The sequence below is a fragment of the Phaseolus vulgaris genome, chromosome 2 (genome assembly GCF_051622355.1).
Source record: "Phaseolus vulgaris cultivar YP4 chromosome 2, ASM5162235v1, whole genome shotgun sequence".
NCBI classification, from domain to species: Eukaryota; Viridiplantae; Streptophyta; class Magnoliopsida; order Fabales; family Fabaceae; genus Phaseolus; species Phaseolus vulgaris.
This window is the reverse complement of record NC_143499.1, coordinates 46,212,384-46,229,938: the sequence shown is the minus strand read 5'-3', so window position 1 is coordinate 46,229,938 and position 17,555 is coordinate 46,212,384. Positions and strand designations below refer to the sequence as shown.

At 28.2% G+C, this 17,555-nt stretch overlaps 1 protein-coding gene across 1 annotated transcript; it reads left to right on the top strand.

Annotated features, from left to right (window-relative positions):
• Window positions 1-11,199: 11,199 nt before the first annotated feature.
• On the top strand, window positions 11,200-12,378 carry LOC137812620 (protein LURP-one-related 4). Its single transcript, XM_068614738.2, has 3 exons — window positions 11,200-11,532; window positions 11,664-11,885; window positions 11,992-12,378. The coding sequence occupies exons 1-3, from the start codon at window positions 11,302-11,304 to the stop codon at window positions 12,124-12,126; spliced, it is 588 nt and encodes a 195-aa protein (XP_068470839.1). The 5' UTR covers window positions 11,200-11,301; the 3' UTR covers window positions 12,127-12,378.
• Window positions 12,379-17,555: the final 5,177 nt, after the last annotated feature.

Sequence of the window (17,555 nt, the reverse complement as noted above, 5' to 3'; positions counted from 1 at the left end):
TCTGGAGTAATCAGAATAGATATCACGATTTATCGTAATAAATAAATAAATAGACAAAAGGCCATGAATTGACTTTAGTCACAACATAAATTTACTCCCCTACCCCCTTTTTAAATCTCACATTCTCTAATTAATAAAAATAATCATTAATAAGTATAATATATGTGTTATTTCTGAAAAACAAACAGAAACAATAAAGAAAATTCTCTGTAAACATTCCTAACATAAAAACAAAAAATATAAAAACAGTTTTTATGGATTAAAATAAGTTTTAAATAAGTTATGTTTTTTTAAAAATTGTATGAAAATTTTAATGCATAACCTAATTCTTAATTTATAAAAAATCCTTTTTATTTGTATTTTTCTCACGAGTATTTATGGAGAAACTTGTTAAAAATGGGAGAAGAAAATGATAAATTTGAAATCACTTTTATTTTCCTCCACTGTCAATTACCAAAATTATAACATTTGAAAAATATGTCATGTTATAAATTCTTTCAATTTCTTTAACAAAAAAGTATTTCTTTTCCATTAACTAGTCAATGTCACGAGTGAACAACTATTGGGAAAAGTCAATATTAATAAAAAAACTTCATTAAGAATATTACTACTAATATGATTTAAATTGTAGGGTTGATGTTTAGTTAGGTGATATACGATAAGCAAAAGTGCTTTTTGAAAAAGCATCGAAATGCTTAAGAAATTCCACGTTCACAGTTGTTCTCCATCCAAATCCATTATTAAAGCTAATGTCACGCGTCAACTATAGGTTTAGTCTTCCATATTAATACATTTTTCTGCTTTCTAATTTTTGTTTTTATTAATAATATGCAAATCAACTAAAAATTAATAATTAAATTTTTTAACATAAATGTTAAAGATCTTACTAATCATTAAAGATAAAAACATTTCATTATATACAAATACAAAATTCAACTTTCATAAACCAAATTTATAAAATTAAATTAGACTTAAAGTTCATTTAATAATAATAAATTTACTTGCTAAAAGATAAGTATTTTATTTACAAAAGAGCAAGTGGTTGGTCTTTCTATTTTAACATATACATAGAAAAGCAATGTTGATAACAATTAAAGGCAAAGCTTACTAAATAAGAAGAACATTTGATTTGATTTTGGCATTTTGTATTAATGGGTAATCGCAATATATTTTTTTGATGATGAGGGGGAAACAAAAGACAAAAGAAGATATTGTTTAAATTGAAGGGCCCTCATGAACAGTGGTTCCAAGCAAGATCCTCTTTAAAGAGGTTGAGTGTATTTAAAGAAAGGAACCTAATCATCTTCAACCTTCAAAACCCAGTTAAGCTTTTGCCAGAACACCAAATAAAACAACTCACTTCTCAAGCACAACAAATTGTTAAAAATATGTGGAACAAAATATGCATTCAATGCTGGATATGCAGTTTCTTGATAATAATAATAATGTTTTTTTATTTTGGTTTAGGTTTTGTGGAAGTTGCATCCACACACATCCATGTTGGAGGAGGCATTCCTTTCACCTGGCATGGAGAATCCCTCCATGTGGGTGTTTTTGATGAGTGCCCCCACATGGCTTTTCTTCCTTTTCTTCCAAACACTATCTCTTTCACAACAAACACAAATTCCTCAAGTACTTTACTTTCCCTCTTCTTTCTTACCTTTCTTCATTCATTTGGTTACCTTAGTCCCATCAATGCCTTCTTTACCATTTCTTTTCTATGCTTTTGTGCCATCTAAGAATTTTCCAACCTTCCTAGAAGTTCCCTATAGAATGCTTAGGGGATAATCCTGCTACATTTTTAAATGTTTTAGTTACTATTAGTATAAATTTTGTTGGAATCCCACCTCGACTAGAGATTAGAGTCTTTTATTGTATATAAATTTTAATCTTATGAGTCGGTTTTATAAGGTTGAGTTAAACTTAAAGTTCACTTCGTAACATGGTATCATAGTCACTTTGAGTCTATCCTAGTAAGTATTTGTTAGCATTATTAGGTCACCCGCTATCATACCATCCGCTAGTGACGGGTGTGTTGGAGATCTCACATCGACCTTTAAAACTCTCAAATTCGTTTATCTACATTATTATTAACTACAAATAAAATTCATGTTAAAAATATTTCGATTGTTTAATTGTTTTTCATATTAAAAATATTTTGTTTATTTTTCTGGTTATGTATAATTATTTAAGGCGATTGTTTTTTTTTTCAGAAACATTTGTACATTCTAATGAGATGAGAGTGATGGTAGAATAACCCTAACTTCCTTTGGTTATAGAGGAAGGTTTCCACTATAAAAGCAAAATAGTATTACTAATCACATATTAGAATATTAAAAGATGTTAACCACTTGGATTAATCATCCTCGTCATGAAAATTAGTCTTTTAACTATGGACAGAGATAACTTAAACGACTAAAAAAGTTAATCTATGATAGTTATGATTAAGTAAATAGTGATTAGTTAAAGAGCATAGTACATTGTTCTTAATGAATAAAATTTGTTCCTATACAACATTATGATGTTTCCCAGAGACACTAACTGAGACGACATAGTATGTTGGGACAGTGGTCATTAGTTCTTATTGTTATTGTGAGACCAATTTATTCCCCACCATGTTTTCTTTGCTAATCAATGCTTTTATTCTTACAAGTTAGCTTATCTGTCCAATTCGTAATCAAAATTGATTCAAAAGCAAGTAATTGGAACTTTCGAAGTTTGGTTAGAATCAGACACAGGGATATATAACATTGCCTAATTTTGGAAAGGAAGAGCACTGTGAAATCACTGACCTTAAAAGTGCCTTAATTATCTCTCTTACTTTCAAATTTTCCATTGCTGCAACTTCTTTCAAGGGAAATCACAGAAACAGACCCCAGAGAATCTTTTAGTTCATCATTATATTTATTTTATTTATTTTTTGTTAATAAAAAAATAAGAAAATTACCTGTAACTAAATGATCTTGACATTTTAGGGACGACTTAAGACAAATAACAACTTTAATGTAAAAATATAAATATATGTTTCACAATAATACATTTTTATACATATAAAATATTTTCTTCACTCTAAATACATGCAAATACAAAATATCATACATAGATTATTTTTTTTGTGAAGATTAAAATTCTGTTACTTTCAATGTTTGAATAGGTTAAAATTTAAATGTAAAATGTATTAAAAAAATAAAGTTGAAGTAAAGTATTGTCCGTTTTGGAAGTCGGTGCTCCGTCACTATTTTGTCATGAAAAAACACTTCAGTGGGTTGAGAAAGGAGGGAGTATATAAACTGACCTCGACTCTCCCAAGCGATGTAAGACTGTATACCATGTAAGACTATATTGGTATACGGGAAAAAAAACTCTCTTACCACCATGAATCTAACAAATGATGTTTTCAAATGCTACATGTTAATGAAGTTAAACAAACAATTATGAGTGAAAACAAATTTACATTAAGTATTCTTTTAACAATCTAAAGTCAAACTTTTAATTAAACTCAAATAAATAAAATTGAAAAACTACACTCAACTTGTTTATAGATGGCTCAGTATGAACATCAGCGTCACCATCTCCTCCATAATGGGCCCCCATCAAACTTATGAAGGTTTGTTGGGCTCATTAAATCATTTGCTACACAATCAACCAATAGAATCGGATTTGGATTTTTTATTTTAGGTAAAAGATATTATTAAAATTTAAATAAATAATAACATAATTCATAATAAAATAATAAAATCATCATTAGATAAAATATTAATTTATTTTTGGTGAATTCCACTGTATTATATTATTTAAAAATATTTTTATAATTTTTATTATAAAATTCACATTCTAATTTATATTTTATTTATATGTGGATAAAATATATATTTATAAAAAAAATTATATATGACTCAAAGTATTATTTAAGATTTGAAGTTTTAAAACTTATGTCGTATTAAGATCATTTAATGAGAAGATCTTACTTGATCAACATGCTAACGTTATGATTCTTTCCAATGTTTAAATTTTGTTAAAATTAAATCTTTTGATATAACTAAATAATATTACACTAACATTATTTCATGGTGGCGAGGTTACGAAATCTTGATGTTTCTTTACCTTTCCTTATTAATAAGTATGAGATTAAGGATGGAGTGGTACTTAATAAAATCTTTTATATTAACAATTAATGAAAAATATTGTTGATATGATTTTTAAAATAAAATTATAAAAAAAGTAAGTAGATAATATTTTGTTATTAGATAACTTTCCAATGCACATTATTTTTAATTGAGAAGGTTACTTCTGTTTTTGATTTTGTTCATAATATCAGACGTTTTCTCCTCCACTCCCCACTCTGACTAAGTGCACCCCATATTTTGTTCATGTATCATTACTTTTTGTTTTTTTATTGCACTAATTGAGAGAAAGAAGAGAAAGAAGAAATAACTTATTATGGAAAAAAAAAACTTGTTTTAAAAAGCTACTTAACTGATACCTGAAAAGTTCATTTTTGAATTATTATATATGTTCAGAAAGTTTGTTTTGAAAATTATATTTCATAAAACTTGTTTTAGAACTCATTTTATGTAATCTAAAAGAAGTTGTTTTAAAAGGTATTATGTTCTAAAAAACTTATTTTGGAAAATTTGTTTTAAAAAACTTGTTTTGAAACATATTTAATGTATTTTGGAAAGCGTGTTCTAGAAATTATAGTCCAATTTTTTTTTTTTCTAAAATCTTGTTCAGAAAACCATGTTCCAAAACATTCAGACAGCTTGTCCTAAATTTTTTTAGAACAAATAAAATGGTAAGTTTAAAAATTATGATAACAATTAGAAATTATGAGGGTACTGAAAGAAAAATATAATATAATCCGTAGGCGTTTTTTCCTGCTCCCCATCAATTTTCAAAAAGCATGTTTTACCTTTTTTTTAAATGATTTTTGGATTATTTTTTTGTAGAAGCTTTTTCTGTAAATATATTTTCCAGAATTCATGAAATGTATTTTGAAAAAAAAAATCCAAAACAATTTTTTCAGAATAAACCTTTCGAAACGTGTATAATATGTTCTGGAATGTATTTTCCTGAATAAATTTTCCAAAATATATTTCAAAAAGAGTTTTTTAAAATGAGGATGAATTATATGAGATATTTTATCATTTCACCTATTTGATAGGATGTGGAAGAATTTTGATGGGGTGCAGGAGATATATCTTTTCTTATATGGGCCCACATCGAAGTCCATCCTCTATTGGGGCCGAAGGCAATTGGGTTCTGTTGGGCACAATAATGGTGAATAGTTTCAATTTTAGGCGGTATCTTTCTGCACCCTAGCAAATGTCTTCTGCACCCCATCACATTAAAAAAAACTGTTTTACCCTTTAAAAATGATTTTTGGATTATCTTTTTCAAAATATTTATGGAAAATATTTTCTGAAACACATTTTATTAATTCCGGATTTACCAATCCGAAAATCAGAAAATGTGTTCTGAATAGAATATTTTAGAATGATTTTTTATCTTTCAGATCTTCTATTCCAAAAACACATCCTATTCTGAAAATATTTTTTTCTTACGAATTTTCTATTCCAAAATTATCCAAAACTGTGAAAGAGAAATTTTGATATTTCAAAAAATTTAGAAGTGCCGAAAGAAAAATGTAAAGGTGCAAGAAGAAACTCTCTCAATTTTATGTAAAAAAACATATTTGGTTTTCTATGCACAATTTAGCTGATATAGTCAAGGGAAACATAAATCTACCTATATATGTATTAATTTTTCTGCTCTTGTAGATTTTTTTAGACCTTACATCAAGTGAGGAAACAAAAATTTAAAAATAAATATACTTTATCGAGTTTCTATTGAAATATTATTTTTTATCACTTATTTATACGAAAATATAATTTTAAAAAAGAGAAAAATAAATGTTAGGAGGGCAAAAATATAAGGCAGAACATAATATATATATATATATATATATATATATATATATATATATATATATATATAATACAATTTAGTCAAACTTTTCATTTTTGTTTTGTTTTCAAAATAGTTTTCTAAAAGCATTAGTAAACGTTTTCCTTTCTATTTTTCTAATATGAAAATATGTTAAAACTTAAAAATGTCTAAATTGTGGTGTGCAAATATAAAATCTTTGACATATATAGTGATTGTTCATAAAAACATATATGATCCTAGCTACTTGAACTTATACGTAACCATGGCCATTTCAATCTATATGATATGATAATGTTAGGGAGATTACCTTAAAGAACTATATGATTTTTTAACACAAAACTATTGCACGTATTTTAAGTATAATAACATGCGTATCATCAACTAAATAAACAAACTTAGTAATAAGCACCAATTAGGTATTTGTGAGTTGTTTATTTTTTTTCTTGAATAGGTAATTTAGAATAAAAATAAATATTTTTTTTGTCAAGGTTGTTTTATTTATAAAATTCCACACAAAGTTACGAAATATAATAAATATTGAGGAAAATAATAATTTTAAAGACAAAATAACCATTATAAAATATTTTTACATCTTTGTTTTATTTTGTTTTAAAATATACGCATAAAGTATATTTAAATATTATTACAAAACAAATAATACAAAATCACATCATATCATTAGTAACTTTTGAATATGAACTTGCCCTTAATCTGTTTTAAGAGGTTTTTGATGTAATTAACATTGAAAGGAAAGACTAAATCAATGAATTTAAGACAGTAACTAAAATGGACATTATAAAAAAAAAGGAAAAAAAGAAGAAGATCAAGACATTTTTGTAATTAGCAAATATATTTAATGAGTAAGGACAAAATTCAAATGTGTTTTGAAGTTGTCAAATACAAAGAGCAGCAGTTGACTGATTCGTGTTTTTTCTAATATACTAAGATTTTTTTTTTCTAGTACTTTTGTAGTATGATCCATGCCACTTCATAAAAGATGAAGTCTCTGATAAGAAAACGTGTGAATGGAGACCAAGTATATCAACACACCTGGTTATATGTTATAAGAACATATTTTGGTCCAAGTACTTTTTTTAGTGTAATTTAATTTTATACAACCTTTAATAAAGTGAAACCTAATATATAGTTCACAATAAAAAAAAATATTGGATACTTTTTTCAATAGCTTTGAAAAGAGAAGAACGGTTGGAATGCCCAACGGATCTATATTTTGAATTTAGTATACTCTAAAGAAAGTCATTAAATGAGTAAGTCGTCAATTTCTAAAACAAACTATTTCATATACTTTATCTGTTTGTTGAGTTACTAGTGTGTATTTTATTAGAGATTTTTATTGTATCAATCTACCCGTGTGATTCTTGTTGAAGAATATATTATCGGGAAGGAAATAATGCATGAGAGACGATTTCAAAACATATTATCCATTTATTAAATAGACGATTTTTTAATTCGTTGTCAAACTTATTTTTAATTAAATAAAAGATCTTAATATTATGTCTCGAAGAGGACTCAAACCTTCATGTTCTTTAACACGAGATTTTAAATTGTACTCTTATAAATTATTTCTTAATTTTAATTGACGTGAGATCTCAAACATATAATTTATTATGTTGATTTATATGATGTAATCCTTATCATATGATTTGGCATATAATACCCATTTTAGGCTGCATGAATGTCTATCCCTGTGGGTTTGCCCAACTAAACCATGGAACAATGAAGTGTTTACCAATTATTATACCTATTTTTTCGTAAGTATGAAGTATTGGGTGATTTTGAAAATAACATAGTTGATTATTTATAATGAAATTTTAGTTATTGGTTGGTGTATCACAATTGGTTCTAACTAATATATGTTGTTCATGTATATCTCTTAATAGGAAGAGAGTTTAATTTGTTGTTTGCTTCTACCACCATGTTATTATATATACACAAAGTATCACTTTCTTTCATCCTTATTTTTGCTCAAGTTTATATACAGCTTCGCTATTACTGTTTCTTTCTCTGTCTTTTGTGGAACTGCATTTCAAGACAACAATTTGCCAAAAGTTTAAGAGCATCAAAGGTATGTATGAATTCATGTCAATGTCATTGCCACCTAATATAACCTGCGCTTTCTAATATTCAGTATATGATTTTCGATACAAATTTTATTTGAATTAATGTATGCAGACACATTTTGATTGAATCGGTCCAATATGTTTCTCTACATACAAAACTCTATTAATTGCATCTTTCAGAATGGGGACATATCACATGTGCCTGTTTCATGGTTTCTGTATTGAGCATGACGTTCTGCAAACAATACGCATTTGAACCAGTCTCCCATTAATAAACAAAAAAGACATGTTGAAAACGAAATATGACAAAATTAATTAATAATTATTATTCTACCAGATTCCATACTAATCCTCATTAAAATTTCTGGACCAATTTTTGTTCTGAATGAAACAGCCCAGAGAAAGAAAAGGGTGGAAATACACCAAGAAGTTAACGTTTAGATAAACTTTACAAAATCATCATTTAGTTATTCCTAAAGTGTAAGAAGGACTAGTAAATGACAATAAGACTTGGAATTTTCGAATGAAGATTTAATTCCATAATATATAAATAAATATAAATTTTATTTTATAAGATTGAATTAGACTTAAAATTTATCTTTTGATAATTATTCTAGCCAACTTGAGGTAGGTCGGGATCTGGATGACGCTCAAGTCAGTAAGAACACAAAATTATAATGAGTATATGATAGAATATGAGTTAAGAATATTTCATGTATGGTGTATTAGATGATATGAGATGATCATTTATGTAGATCGAATTGTAACCTAACCTTAAAACCTCTTTAAGTGACCTAGGATAAGTGTGTAAAAGATAGATCTCCTTGTTATTGTTCCCTCTGATATATATTGACCATTCCGATTCTGACTTTATTGAGCCATTAAGGGTGATTAAGTCTGATAAATAAAAGATGACGCACGTTTTCTGTTAAAGATAAGATCTCAATTCTCATATTACACTACAATGAAATCAAATAGAAACCAATTTTTAGATAAGAGACCAAAATAATTAGTTGAAATAGTAACTAAATTAGAGACCATTTTATAAACTAAAAAAAAAATGGTTTCTAAATTAGTTTCTATTATTGTTAAATAGTTTCTAAATTGGTATCGAATTAGCAACTAAGGTTTTTCTACCAAATTTAGAAACTAAATAATTGGTAATTAAAATCTTGGTTGCTAATTAGATAGCAATTTTAAAAACTACTTAACAATAATATAAACTAATTTAAAAACCCATTTTTTTTAGTTTCTAAAATGATCTATAATTTAGTTACTATTACAACTAATTATTTTGGTCTCTAAAAATTAATTTTTATTTCATGATTTTCTTGTAGTGTTATGCGTCAGGCCATAACTCTACAATAACATTGATAAGAGTGTTAAATTTAAATTTCCCTTCTTAACTTTCTTATAAAAAAAATCACCCATTGTACCTCTATGAACTTACGTTGACAAAGCGTTTATTGGCTATGATGCAAGCGATGGCTTTTGGCTTAGTGCTAATAATAATAATAATGCATATTATGTTTACCTAATGACACCCATTTAGGTCCCAAAGTAAGAAGTGGATAATGATTAATTACACTGTAGCCGATAAGATTACAATAGAAAATGATTTATCCCTTGTGTTCATCACATCAACTCCCACAGCCCTGCAATTTTTTAACAGATAACTACACAAGCAATGTCTGCACTACAATGACATCAACGACCACCCATATTATATAATTAGAAACGAACTACGTTCATTTTCAAAAGCCCTTTTCAGTTTTTAATCCTATCTATGGAAAACCTTTTTCATAAGTGCATGCTTAGTTAATTGTATATCATAGTTTTTCAAATGAAAGTCAGAACACATAAACTAACTCATCTGCATATATTATAAAATCCACGCCCAATCCAATGTCTTAAACGTGCTCTAATGGATTATCACCATTCTCCATTTTCTTATGTTCCTTCCAACTACTCTCTCTCTCTCTCTTTAGCTTCCTTTCTATAACCGTTTCTTCCTTTAGCTAACTCCACTTTACCGAATTTGGCAACCAATTGCTTTGATTAAACTCGGGAAAAATGGTGCATAGCATACATACATTATATTAAATTCGTAAATGATAGTGAGGTTTACCTTTTACATGTCAATTATTTCATCAAGAATCAAAGAATATTCTCTTCAAACACCAACTTCTATTCTAAGATATCATTTCTATTCTACCACAAATACTATTTAATCTAATTTGTTGACAATTCAAGTATATTTTTTCTTTCTTTGACTGGTGTCTTGACTCTCTGATTTATATGAGATGATCTTCTGATATTTTTTTTCAAATGTCCCTTTTAGGTGGTTTTCTGGGTGCAAATGTGTTTGTTCTCTATAATTATCAGTTTGGAACGTTTTTCTCTTTAATGGAAAGATTTAGGATTATTTTTAGGGTTATTTTATGTATATGGTTGGACCACCCCTAAAGTATTAATATTTATTATTTTTTATTGTTGATAAAAAAATTTTGTTAAACTTATTATATTAACATATTGCTAATTATAAAAAAAATTGTAGTAAAAGAAAATGTCTTGTTCGATTTCATATGACAAATACTACTAACGAGAAACATTCATGAAAAAAAAAAAAAAACTATCGTACTACACCATGCCTTTAATGAATACATGCTTATGATAGTGCTTAAATAAACAAAATTATCAAACATTTGATAAAAATCAAGTTAATGCTTATTTTTTAAATAATAAAAGTCATAACCGTGTTTCTGACACACTCGCTTTTGTAAAAATCTGAATGAGTATTGTAGAAGGAACTATGACTTTTCACTAAGAATGTCACAGTGGAATGGAAAAGCTTTTCAACTTTATGTAGTACAATGATGACAAATAAGCTTTGTGTTCATATGTGTTCTATGATAACTGTTCCGTTTTCCATTAGATTAAATTTAATCCTAGAAAGATGAATTAGTGCTTGATCCACATATATCATGATTATAACACCCAAAACAGAGACAGAAATGATATAAAATGCATATAGTAAATTGGCAGGGTTAATTAATCCACATCATTATCTTTTTGCAGTTATAGATTAAGTAATTATAGGTCCTTCTTCTAGCAGTGGTGTATATTAAATAGAATTATGTTGAAAAGGTGGTTCAAAGAAGCTGGCAACAAGGTAGGGTCAGGTAGGCATATAAATAAGTGGCTCAAGATCATTACCTTATTCCACATATTCACACAGCACAAGTCCTTCTCTCAATCAAACACTGCAACAATGGCTAAGGTTTACCCTCAGATACTCACATCTCCTCAGACTCATTGTTTCACATCCAAAAGAGAAACATACACTCTATGGTTGAAATCACTTGTCTTCCACTCCAATGGATGCACTGTCTATGACTCAAATGGTGACATCGTTTACAGAGTTGACAACTATGACAGAAAGGGTAGAAGAGAAGTTAACCTCATGGATCTAAGAGGCAAAGTTCTCTGCACCATAAAGAAGGTACAAATCAGTCAAATACTACACCCCATATGCTAATAATGGCTTAAACCAAGCCATTGTTGGCATTTTTGGTCTTGCAAATTATTGTATGAGATTTTAACTAATCTATTCCTGTTAACTATATTTTGCAGAGATTACTAGCTCTTGGATGTTGGGAAGGACACAGATGCATCAGTTCTGATTTTGGCACCCAGGAACAACCATGGTTTCAAGTAAAAAGATGTAATCAAATGATCAAAGGGAAAGTAGCTTGCCAAATTTCTGTGGGGTGCCAAAAGTACAGCATAGTAAGAATCAGTGGCAAAGCAGAAGCATTTAGGATCGTGAACATTGATGGACAGATAGTTGCCGAGGTAATTTTACCCCTCTATATGATTCCCTAATCATTTTGAAAACATTAATTTCATCAAATGCTTAAACTTGAAACTGGTATTGATGTTACTTTTGAAAATTGTGCAGGCAAAGCAAAAACACTCACCCTCTGGCGTTGTACTGAGTAACGATGTTCTAACGTTGGATTTGGCTGCTGGCACAGATCATTCTCTCATTATGGCTTTAATCACGGTATATGGATTGATATGCGGTATAATGTAAAAAAAGAAAATTGCCAGTTCATCGATTTCACTGAGATACACACAATTCATCGGAGACTGATTCAGCATGATCTAATGTTATTCCAAGTTCACTTTGTAAATTTTCTGAGTGACAAGTTTTGTAATCAGAAATTTTCTTAGTTTGTAGAGATAGTATATCTATGTATACATATATTGTTTACAGAGGAAACATGATACAGTTTACTGTACATTCCATCTTTGGAATTTTACCTAATGTTCTGTTTTTACTAATGTTGTTACTATAAGATTAATTTATATAGAATATAGATATAAAGAATTGGAGCTAACAATAATAAAGTCGATAAGGTAGAGAAACTCACACATCTCTCCACAAATGTGCCAACCACTAATTTCTACCTATTGAATGAACCCCACACGAAAAGAGAAATGGGACACCAGCCAGCAAGGTCCCATATATTTGATTAAGCTACAAGGACCAGACAAGACTTAGTGGGGTGCGTTTTGCCCTTCCTGCCCCTGCTCAAGATAGGGGTGGATCTGGGGAGGTAAGGGCAAAAACACATTTTTAATCTCTTTCCTGTCAAGGTAAAGGAATTTTACCTTTCCATCCTTATATTATATATATATATATATATAAATGTTTTTTTATTAGAGCATGTAGAGCATATGTCGAAATAAGTATATCAGTCATATTCGGTTGAGATGTTTTAGGATGTTTAGCTGAATAGTCCTAAATCAAAAATCTAATGTAAATTATTTTTGAACAAAAATTTTGTAGATGATTTGTATGTAACGTTAAATTAATACGGGTTAGATATGATATTCGTACTAAGTTAGACTCATAATTAAGAGGACATCTCTATAAATAGGTTAACCAACATCAAATCAAGATACACATTTAATAACATTTGTTACCCTAAACCATCGAATATCGAATATTGACTTGAGCGTTAAAAAACCTTTTGCAAGTATATTTCACTAAAACCAAAACTCAAGACATATTAGGTGTTAATGTCCAAGACTTATGGTAAACGTGGAAGGTAAAATGTTCTTGACTCGTACAAGAACAAAGTATATCATTTATCACTAATAAGTCAAATAGAATAACAAAATTTCATACTCAATTAAAAATAATTAAATTTATAAAAAAGTTTTTAACTCAATTAAGTTATTTTTGTATATAATTAAGCAACATACAAATTAATAGTCATTACCTCAATTACAAAATCTGAGGGTAAAATTGAAAAATATAATAATACTATGTATTCAATATAATAATTTTTTAATAGAAATTAAAATTGAAACGGAAATTAAAATTTATCTATACCTACATTATATTATAATTAAATTTTATAATAAATAATTTTTAATATAAATTTCATACTTTAGATTTAGGGTAACTAACTATATTGTAGAATAAGGTTATCTTTAATTATTGAAGTTTTCTTTTAAAATTATTGAAATTGTGAAGATGGTGTAGCTATAAGTGGTTAAGAAAAAAAGGAATATATAAGATGGTTAACAGTCAATTTTTGCTTAGCTGTGAGGATAATACGTGAAATAAACATAAAAGGAGAGAGAAAAGAAGTATTGGAGGTTGTCTAAATAAGAAAGTAGATGACGAAGTTACGTATTATTTTGTAATATGTTTACTGAGTCTATTAATGTTAAAATTTAGTTCATCCAAATAATAAAAACATTTGATATAATGTATTAATATTTTAAATTTTAATTAAATTCGAATAAAAAATTAAGAAATATGTTTTAAAACAATAAAAAAAACAAAGTTAAATGATGAGCACCAAATATTAAAATAAAATATAAAGTACATGTCTTGCAATCTTTTTATCACACTGCACTATTTTTATCTCTATATGTAGATGCCGCATCAATTAAAGATAAGATAAAAATATTTCATTGTATAAGTGGGTGCAAATCTTACCTCATGAGTCGGTTTTATGGGATTGGGTTAGACTTAAAGTTCACTTCTAATATGATATTAGAGTCATTTAAAGTTTATCCTAACAAGTGTTTGTTGGGTCCATAGTATCATCCGCTATCGCTTCGACAGACCAACAAACACTTAGAACGACCCGAGAAAGTAGCAATATATATAATTCACCCTAATATACATATCATTTAACAAGAGTAAAAGAAATAAAAATATAATAATTGAAGGATGAATAGAGATTGAGTTTATATATGAAAAATATTAGTAGATTTTAAATTTAATTCAGTTTTATAAAATTAGTTTAAGATTTATATTCAATTATATAATATAAAAATAATTGTAATACATCTCTAACCTTACTCAGAATTTTCATCTACATACAAGGATTTCACATTGTAAGTGTCTTGATTTTTGGCACCATAAAAACAAGAAAGTTGAATTTAACATCTTGATGAACCCTAACCACTGGGCAGGTGAATAATCGCTTTCAGTCCACAAAAGCTTCATTTTCCTTCTTCATTTCTTCGTTTATTCTGCAAAAAATGAATCTGTACATGCATGCAAGCAGGGCAAAAAGACACAGGCATGGTACCAGCTGCTTCAAAATATCAATTCCCGTTCCACACTCATCGTTATACCTTTGCACACACCATTGTTGTTACTTGTTAAATTAAGATTATCAAACACTACACGTGAGAATTTTTATATTATGTAATCCTTATTCAACTCATTGCTAATAAACTAGGGTTTCTTTTAAACTCAACTTGTATTTCTTATTGCATAAAATTATTGTAAGAAATGGCCACGTTAAAATAAAATGGTATATTCTTTCGTTATTTTGTCATTTGTTTTCCGCAGAACATGGGAACTGCAATGATGCAGCATGTGTGACACATAATGCCTCAAAGAATTACATCAACACAGCAGTTCTAATACTTTCCCCTTTTCATTTGACGTATTGTTAATGCATATATAAGCATCAACATGTGTTTGTCCAGATAATGTTTTCTTATCTTTCTCATGGCAACACATGTGCATATAAGTGACCATCATTAAATTTTGTCAACAAATTAGCACAACTATTTACTGATATATATAGTTAATGGAAACTTTCTTTAATGTATAAAAACTCTATCTAACTATTAGTAGGAAATTACCAACTTATAAGAACAGATTTTTATTCCAAGATCGACAATATTATAAACTGTTCTTATTTCTATAAAATAATTTTATCTCTGTAAGTTCTCCTATAACACTTATCTCCACTGTACATAAAGTTTCAAGATTCCCTTTTTTTTTCTTATCCAATAAATGACAAAGTGAAATAGAAAGAAAAAAACAATAGCAATAAGCCAAACATCCATAGTCATGATGCTTGTTCAAGTTTTGTTTATAAATAAAGCCATTTAAATATTTGTGGTTAAGATAAACACAAATCTCCATTTTTTTAATAATCTGATAAAATAGAATCTCTACTGATTCAGCAGTGTATACTATATCCAATAAATCATCACATAAACAACTAATACTAATTAAAGCATGTTTAATGTGGGCAGCTATATGATATATATGATGCATATACGATATTTTTTAACGATGCAGTTGCCATCCCTCCACGTATTGAAGCTTTTTTTCGTTTCTTGAGACATTAATTAATGAAGTTTCATGAACGAGTCTTTAGGTCCAAAAGGTATAGAAACATTTGAAAAAAAGATTCAGAGATTCAACACCTCCATTATTAGTGAGTAAGAAGGCGACAAGAAGAGAGAAGAGAGAACCATAAAAAAATTGTTGTTCTGATTTTGGTTAGAGATTTTTGGTGTTACAATCGTGGTTCACGACATACACATGGTTACATGGAAAAGTGGATTCACACTGTGCATTGCTTACCGTTGACATGACAAGCATGAAATTATGAGAACCAAGAAATTTATGAAGTCAAATTTGTATAGATATAGTCCAATGTGATATAGCCACGTTTTTATTTAATCATATGTAGCAGTGTGTTACTATATATAGTTTTTAAGAGTTACATCATTCATATATATCCATATTTATACAATTAACTTATGTTTTGATGTGATGATTATAAGTAGGATGATCAAAGATTGACCCACCAATCACAAGCACAGTTCTGATAGAAGTGAAACAAAAAATGGTTTTGACTTTACCTGATTGAATAATTTATTAAAATCTACATATACTTAAGCAAATAATTCTTTAATCCTGATTATTCTTTTGCAACAATTTTTAATCTTAGTTAAGAGCTCTAATGTCTTGGAGAGAAATTAAATAGGACTTAGTCTTGATAATAAAAATCCCTAGCAGTGATTATATCCAATGACTGAAATAAATTTTCATTCAATATATAAATAAAATATTCTTTCTGATAATGGGTCGTGAAGTCGTAAAAAATATTCAACACAAGCACACAAGGCATAAAAGTACAAAAACCAAATTTTATAAATAAATCAATTTAATAAACATATTGAAATTCAAGTGATTCCTTCAAAAGGGTATTCAATTAGACATGAAGAAAATGCAAAAAGGAAGAGAAAAGAAGTTCACAAATCCTTGAAGATTCTTCTTTTTTTAACTCTTAAAAGAAAAACAAATATCTAACTATTTTCTTCGGTTTCTTCTTCCTGCACCTTACGTTATTCTTCCTACACCTCCACAATTTTTTAAATTCTGAAATTGGCCTTGACCTTTTATTTAAAAAAGGATACCGTGGTTAGCGAAAATAGGGATATGGGAGTATGTTATAGATTCATCAATCCAGAACTGAATCATTATTTTTTTCGGATGAGGGGGTGTTCCGGAAGCAATTTTTGCATAAATTATTGATTTCTAGATTGCTGAACCCGGAAGTTTAATTTTGTTACGAATTGGTGGATCGAGAATGATTTTTTCTGAATTATGGATTTCTGAATCCGGAATGCATATTTCTGTTATGGATTGGTAGATCCAAAATGTTTTTTTGGAATGATGAATTTTTTAATGTGAAATGCATGTTTTAAATTACGGATTGATGGATCCAAAAATTTACCGGAAGTGTCAATCCAAAATTTTTCCAGATTCCATAATTCATAATGCAAAAAAAATAAACACAGTTCAATTACATTTTAGGGTTTTTAAAAATAATAGGGACAGTTTGGTCTTTGCATAACATTATGGGGGTGCAGGAAGAAAAACGTAGGGATGCAGGAAGAAACTGCCATTTTGGTTTTTGCTAATTCCTTTTATATGTGGGTTGGATGGCTAACGTAGAGTGTGAAGACCCAACACATTCTAACTTGAAATAGGATATTGTTTTCTGCACCCCATACTTTTCAAGTTGCAGTTCCATAAATTTTAAAATTCTAAATGAATTATTGGTGAATTTTTCTGTTTACTGGTTGAGTTTTAGATTGTACAATATGATGATCTTCTGGATTTTATATTTTAGAATATTAAACGTAAGATTTTTATATTTTAATTTTACATTCTATAATACA